Consider the following 7,317-nt stretch of genomic DNA (forward strand, 5'->3'; position numbering starts at 1 on the left):
AAACGTGGTAAGCTGTGACAAAGTACAGTAAATGGAAAGGCATCGCGTTGCACACTAGTGTTACTCGCTAACCTCTGTTTATAAATAACGATTTATTTTTGGGTGTTGTGTTTTTTTATTTTTAAGGCTGCTGACGCATGCGTCTCGCAGTGGAATTTTTTTTATTTTCATTTTTTTTTTAATGGTAATAAATGAAAATAGACGGCGTGGTTCGTGCAGCGTTGCTGGAAAGTGTGTGTCCTGAATCTTGTGTGTGTTTTTTTTTTTTTTTTATTATCTGCGTGTTTTTCACCACCCATAGTTTAGAGCCACGGGTAACAGCGCGGCGAGTGTCTGGGAAACTCCCCCGGCGCTCGATCTTTTTTTTTCACACTAAAGGCGCTTTTATATTACTGACATCTATCCAAAACAGCCAGCTCTGACCGGCAACGTGGGCGGGGGTTCCCGGAAAGCCTCTTCGTGGGACGTCACTAGCAGCTGCAATGACCATATTTGGATATCTTTCTTGTGCGTCAACAGGAAAAAGCCCCCGACGCGCTCACGTCACATGCGCCACTGCCCGCCTGCCAGGGTAGGATGTTGAACTTTGTACACAAATTCTTCTGTGTTTATTACGTTTATAAGTTTTTTTTTGTTTGTTTTTTTTTAAACCACACTACACCAGAAATAGAAAACGATTTTAGGAAGCCTGGTTTTTAAAAGCTTTTCCATTCTGGAGGCGCACGTCTGTGTTCTACATGTTCTGGAAATCTCAAGAGCCGTGTGATGCTCTATATGCTTCAACAGGCTTAATAATTCACTCGAATAACAGCAGCAGGATCAGGCATTGTGTGCTAGGTTTGGAGAAACGACATTGTGTTACAAAACTAAACCGATCGCTTTCTTACTGGATTCAGATAACAGTGTGCTGCGATTCAGTCGAGTTTCTCGCGTAAATACAGATGTGTGATCATTCATATTATACAACAATACTGCTGTCTATATATATATATATATATATATATATATATATATATATATATATATATATATATATATATAGAGAGATATATATATATATATATAGATAGATATATATAGAGAGAGAGAGAGAGAGAGAGAGAGAGAGAGAGAGAGAGAGAGTAAAGAAACGAAACCATGTATCAATTTTTCTCAGAGACTTTAATTAAATATTTCCAAACGTAAGACAGTCGAGTTAATACAACTTTTGCATCCAGGATCAACCTAGAACAATAATAATTTAAATCATTTTCAAAATGCAGCATTCATAGTGACATCGTGCGGGAAAAAAACAAAAGAACACACACACACACACACACACACACACACACACACACGACACAAATAAACGGTCACTAGTCTCCTGAAATGAGTCAGATTCTTAGCAATAGTTAAACCGCTTGCACGTCCTTTCACGCAGTGTTCTACACGTTGCCTGTACGGTAACAATACGACAACGTAAAATCTCCCTTTTAAAAAATACAAGTCGCTGGTCCCTTTATAAGCGCCGCATTAATATCTGCATTGTACCTGAAATATAATTCATGCACACAACCCGGCCCACTGACATGGTGACCGATTCAGCTGGACCTCCCTCCTTTGTATAATGACACCTAGTGACGCTCGTTAATAATATCGAACAGCAATACAATATTGTTTCACCAAATGCAGTGAAGTTAGTCTTTTTTTCTTCTTTTCTGCATTGTTTTACACAATAAAACATTGAATACAAAAAAAAGTCTTTCATCCAGTGTTTTCATTCTTGCTGTGATGTTCCTGTGTTTTGTTTTATTTTTTTTAAAACGATTGCATCTTGGAAGTTAGCATCAGCTGACACCCGCTGCTAACGTGGGTCATGACTTTTTGTTTCAGCTGAGCTACCTGGTCTCTGAGCACCGTGGCTGTGCTGGAAAGACCTGCATTGTCCGATTTCAAAGCCTTCACTTTCTCCTCCAGGCGGGCGATGCGTTCCAGCTTCCTCCGCCGGCACTTGGTGGCCGCCTGTCGGTTCCTCAGCCTCTTGCGCTCGGCTTTAATGACCTCCTGGTTCTCCATGTCAATCGGGGACACCGAAGGGGAATCGTCGCTGCTGTGGAAGTCGGGCACGGTCTGCGGTTCCTCTTTGAGGGAGACGAGGCGGTGAGGATGAAGTGCTGAGGCGGCCGGCCCGGGTGGCGCCGAGTGCTGGAAGTGATGCGCGGTCCCGTGTTGATGGTGGTGATGCGGCAGGTAGCTGATCGTAGCTGTCGGGAAATTGGAAGGGGCCGTGAGGCTGGTGCTGGGGCTGTAGCTGTTCAGGTTGGTGTAAACAGGCGTATCCGGCTGCAGGGAGGAGCCGTAGACGCTGGAAGGCGCGCTGCACGTCGTCACTCCGCCGGCACCGATGGACACGTTGGGAGGGGCCATTTGGTTAATTTGATGGAGCTCGTCGAGGGCTTTGACAAAACCGTCCGCGAACCCCTCCTGTTCTTCCGTGATGCCCCTGGCGTAAAAGTACTGCCCCGGGGTCGGCGTGGTGGTGATGACGCCGTTGCTGTTCTGGATAATGAGGCGCTCCAGCTCCGGGGAAGCGAGCTTTAGGGAGCCGACGTCCTGGGATGCGGTGTAAAATCCTCCCCGGTCCGCTCTGAGGTGGGACTTGAGGTTCCTGTAAGGGTCGCTCAAGTTCAGGCTCATGTTCTGTTTCATCAGCTTGTAGTCTTGGAGAGCGGAGTCTGGGTGGCCGTAAGCAGAGAGAAACGAGTCGTCATGATAGAACGGTTGTTCCATTTTCGTAGACATATGACACAGAAATGCACCGCTGATTCCGGCAGCAGTATTATTATTATTAATATTATTATTACTATTAGTATTATGAGCAGCAGCAATGCTGTCTTTTTGTTGTATTACAAAACTGAATCGTGCAATCCCTCGGTTCCAAACGCAGCTTTTGCACAATGCGCGCTGTACAGCGCAGTAAGAACGGTCTCCGGCTGTTAGGAAACCAGTCCACCACACAGCTGTCAAAAAATAATGTCTCGCTTCAATTCAAAGTAAACACAGTTTTTTTTTTTTTTTTTTTTTTTAAAGCATTCCAAAGTAAAGTTGAGAAAACTACCGTACCGATCGCCAGATATCTTTCCGTTTCAACCAGCGATGGGCAATGCTGTAACGCCTCCTTTTTATCTTCTGAAAACAGAGAGCTCAGAGAAGCGCCGCTGTATGCAATCCGCGAGTTTGCAGCCTGGTGCAGATCTGCACAGTTCTGGATCAGGACAAACCCCCGCATGCTTCATATATATACACGCACCCTCCGAGCCCGGCTGCGCGCTAATTGGCTGTGACTCTCAGGAGCTAACCGCACCCTCTCCATCGAGACGTCACAGTTTATGACGCGATTGCCAGGAACTCCGGCTGTAAACAAGCCTCCGAGTAAGAAGTGCGCAGGCGCGGTGAAGGGTGGGACAGGGGAGGGGGGACACATGCAGCCCCGGGTCTGATGCCTTTCAATCCGCACGGCTTCGATCAGAAATCTGCCTGAGTGTTTAATGGATCAGCTTCCGCGATGTCTTTGTTTTTATTTATTTTTTAATTTGTTATTATTAATTGCACGGTAGCTGATGGTAAGTGAAGCAGTGTCTGGCTGGGAGAACGTGATACGATTTCAAAAAAAAAATAAACAAAAACAAAAAACATTTTTAACACACGTATATATGGTTTGGTATAGCACCCGTTCTTAAACGACAGGTTATTGTGCGTGTGCGTGTGCGTGTGCGTGTGTGTACCTGTACAGAACATTGATATAATATAATCTGATAAATTCTTGCATTTCTCAGAAGTAAAAATTAATAATTTTCCTTTACAGTAATTTAAATCCCTCTAGTCCGGGCCTTTGAATCTTATAGGCATCTACAAATTGTTATTATTATTATTATTATTATTATTCCCTACCTACTGCGCCACCAACACTGCCCAACACAATAGACAGTGTGGCGTGTCAGTAGCGCCGACGCGCCCAGTGTGGAAGGCGCGCCCTTCACATTTTCACACACCGGGATGTGTTTAAATGCGGTGAGGGCAGAGTCCGTGTTGACCGATAGGAGCGGGTCTGTGCCAGCATGCCTCCGCTTGCTCGGGGGCGTGGGTGTGGCGTGCCGGGCTGCACGGGTGCGCGGTTGTTGCGCGGTGGTTTGCTTCTGCACTCTGCAGCGCGATTGCATGTATTCCACGCTGTAAGGTGGGAGGCGGTGACTTTATGAAAGGTCACAGGGATTAGTGTCTCGTGTGAATTCACGGCACCAGTCACCGAGTCACTGTTGTAATGTTTTGCTTGCTCAAGTAATTGAAACTCTTAACACACTCCTTACCTGTACCTCGACTTCAACTGCGTGTCAAACTTTGCAAATAATATTATCAGGTTCGGTTTCAATTCTTTAACTTGAAACAAGAGCGATTTAAACACATAACTCCCAACGTCTCTCTCTCTCTCTCTCTCTCTCTCTCTCTCTCTCTCTATATCTCTCTCTATCTCGCTCTATCTATCTCTCTCTCTATCTATATATATATATATATATATATATATATATATATATATATATATATATATATATATATATACTAAGGGAAACTGCTTGCAAAAGTTTAAAATTTTTTAGTATCAAAAATCCAAGTAGGTTCACAAAGTGTGACTATTTCATTGAGTTAAGATAAGTCAATTCTAGCCAGGGTTGTTTAGGGCCACAAGTCCGCACAGTGGTTTCACCGACGGCAGTACTCCTATTGCGTCAGTGTACCACCCACATAAACATTTAATCAAATTAGGGTTTTGCACACACACACACCACACACACACACACACACACACACACACACACACACACACACACACACACCACACACACACACACACACACACACACACACACACACACACACACACACACAGCGTGGGCTGCATCTTTCCAGATTGGACCCTCTCCATTCTTCGTCTTTTCTGTCTTTTCTCACCCTCAGCAATGACCAGCAGTTTAGCAACGCCCTAGAGAACGAACTCATTCAGCTTCACAAACTCCAGTGAAACCCGTTGAATAATGTGACGTTAGCCTATTGGATTACACACCGCACTTTCAAAATCTCCCAGGCAATACTACTGTACACACCGCACTTTCAAAATCTCCCATGCAATACTACTGTACACACCGCGCTTTCAAAATCTCCCATGCAATACTACTGTACACACCGCGCTTTCAAAATCTCCCAGGCAATACTACTGTACACACCGCACTTTCAAAATCTCCCATGCAATACTACTGTACACACCGCACTTTCAAAATCTCCCATGCAATACTACTGTACACACCGCACTTTCAGAATCTCCCATGCAATACTACTGTACACACCGCGCTTTCAGAATCTCCCATGCAATACTACTGTACACACCGCGCTTTCAGAATCTCCCATGCAATACTACTGTACACACCGCGCTTTCAGAATCTCCCATGCAATACTACTGTACACACCGCGCTTTCAGAATCTCCCATGCAATACTACTGTACACACCGCGCTTTCAGAATCTCCCATGCAATACTACTGTACACACCGCGCTTTCAGAATCTCCCATGCAATACTACTGTACACACCGCACTACTACTACTACTGTACACACCGCGCTTTCAGAATCTCCCATGCAATACTACTGTACACACCGCGCTTTCAGAATCTCCCATGCAATACTACTGTACACACCGCGCTTTTCAGAATCTCCCATGCAATACTACTGTACTGCTGTTTTGTAGTTTCTTTGATTCCACGATCTTAAATACAAAGGTCATATAAACATATGCACAAGGCTACGCGCGTAACCTGCGCACCGGAACAGGTTACGCGCTTAGCCTACGGGAGGGCCCGTGTATCAGTAAATGAGATGGGGGTGATGGGGGTTCACAGAGCTAGCCAGCCCGAGGCAGCGGCTCAAGACAGCACACACACACACACGTGTTTGCTGCAGAGCACTGCGAGGCACTCGGACACGTTTGGCAACGTCAAATCCCACACGCACACGGACACGTCGTAGCGTGTCAACAGTAGACTTGTACAACCACTGACAGCTTTTTCTTGTATCATTACAGCATTCCAATGTAATTCCCATCATTCTCGTTGCAGTGGGATGTCGGCGATGCTTTCCTGGTTTCAAATAACACAGGTTATTTGAACACAACAACTGTCTTACTTGAGCGCACCGAAGAGCGAATTCAAAGTGCGGCTCCAATGAAGTGGCGCTAAAGAGCACATCTCGTTGTCCTGTCCTGTGCATTTAGTTACATGGTCGGTCGGCGTTATGAATGCCCTGCTTTATTTACAACAGCAAAGCGTCCCCCAGAGAGCAAAGGAGGAAACGGAGTCTCCTGCAGCCGAGGCGGAATTCCTTAAATGGTCTTCCCAGTCGCGCGTCATGTTCTTCCGGCAACCTGGGCTCGGTCTCTCCTGCCTCTGACCGGTTCCAACGCAACGCCCCCGGCGTCTGTTTGGAAATCTAGGCGGGATGCTGTGTGCGAGACCTCGCCCTGATGAGTGCCCCGGAACAGGTGAGAAGGGCCTGCGCTCAGGTGCAACAGGGGAACGTGTCTCGACATGAGGGGGGGGGGGGGGGGGGGGGGGGGGGGGGGCAATGAAAATGCAAAAAGACTTACCCTATCTATCTATCTATCTATCTATCTGTCTATCTCGGTAGCTAATAGAACGTTGTTTGGGGAATATTTCGTTATGTGCTTGCTACCTCTTTTATATAAATAACAACATAGATTATCCCCCCCCCCCCCCCCCCCCCCCCCCCCCCCCCCCCCCCCCCCCCGGAGATGCCATTACAATGCCAGGCTGCAGTGTAACACTAGGGGCCGAGTCCAGGGAAACGGTTCTAGTTCATTGACTTCAAATAATACACAGGTAACAGTGGAGCTGTGTTTCTGCTTCCCTGGGTGAGGTCATCTTTCTTATGTTCTTATTTAGAAAAAGGGGCATTCAGAACAGAAAATAGGAGACACTTTTTTACACAGAGAATTGTGAGGGTCTGGAATCAACTCCCCAGTAATGTTGTTGAAGCTGACACCCTGGGATCCTTCAAGAAGCTGCTTCAATAAGCTACTAACAACCAAACGGGTGGGCCGAATGGCCTCATTAATAAGATAAGGCCTCGCCCTGTCACTCCCGTTTGGATAGTGGGCGCGATGCGAGTGTAAAGTCCATAGGCGCAGCTGACCTCGTCCCAGCTGTCCTCTCCGGGCAACGGGCCAACGCATTACAGCTAAGTACGGGTTTGTTACTTGTTAACCATTTAACCAA

At 46.3% G+C, this 7,317-nt stretch overlaps 1 protein-coding gene across 1 annotated transcript; it reads right to left on the bottom strand.

Moving 5' to 3' along the window:
* Positions 1 to 1,142: 1,142 nt before the first annotated feature.
* On the bottom strand, positions 1,143 to 3,283 carry junba (JunB proto-oncogene, AP-1 transcription factor subunit a). Its single transcript, XM_041242081.1, has 2 exons — positions 3,103 to 3,283; positions 1,143 to 2,714 (listed from the first exon to the last, which is right to left on the bottom strand). The coding sequence occupies exons 1-2, from the start codon at positions 3,266 to 3,268 to the stop codon at positions 1,798 to 1,800; spliced, it is 1,083 nt and encodes a 360-aa protein (XP_041098015.1). The 5' UTR covers positions 3,269 to 3,283; the 3' UTR covers positions 1,143 to 1,797.
* Positions 3,284 to 7,317: the final 4,034 nt, after the last annotated feature.

The sequence above is a fragment of the Polyodon spathula genome, unplaced genomic scaffold (genome assembly GCF_017654505.1).
Source record: "Polyodon spathula isolate WHYD16114869_AA unplaced genomic scaffold, ASM1765450v1 scaffolds_907, whole genome shotgun sequence".
NCBI lineage: Eukaryota > Metazoa > Chordata > Actinopteri > Acipenseriformes > Polyodontidae > Polyodon > Polyodon spathula.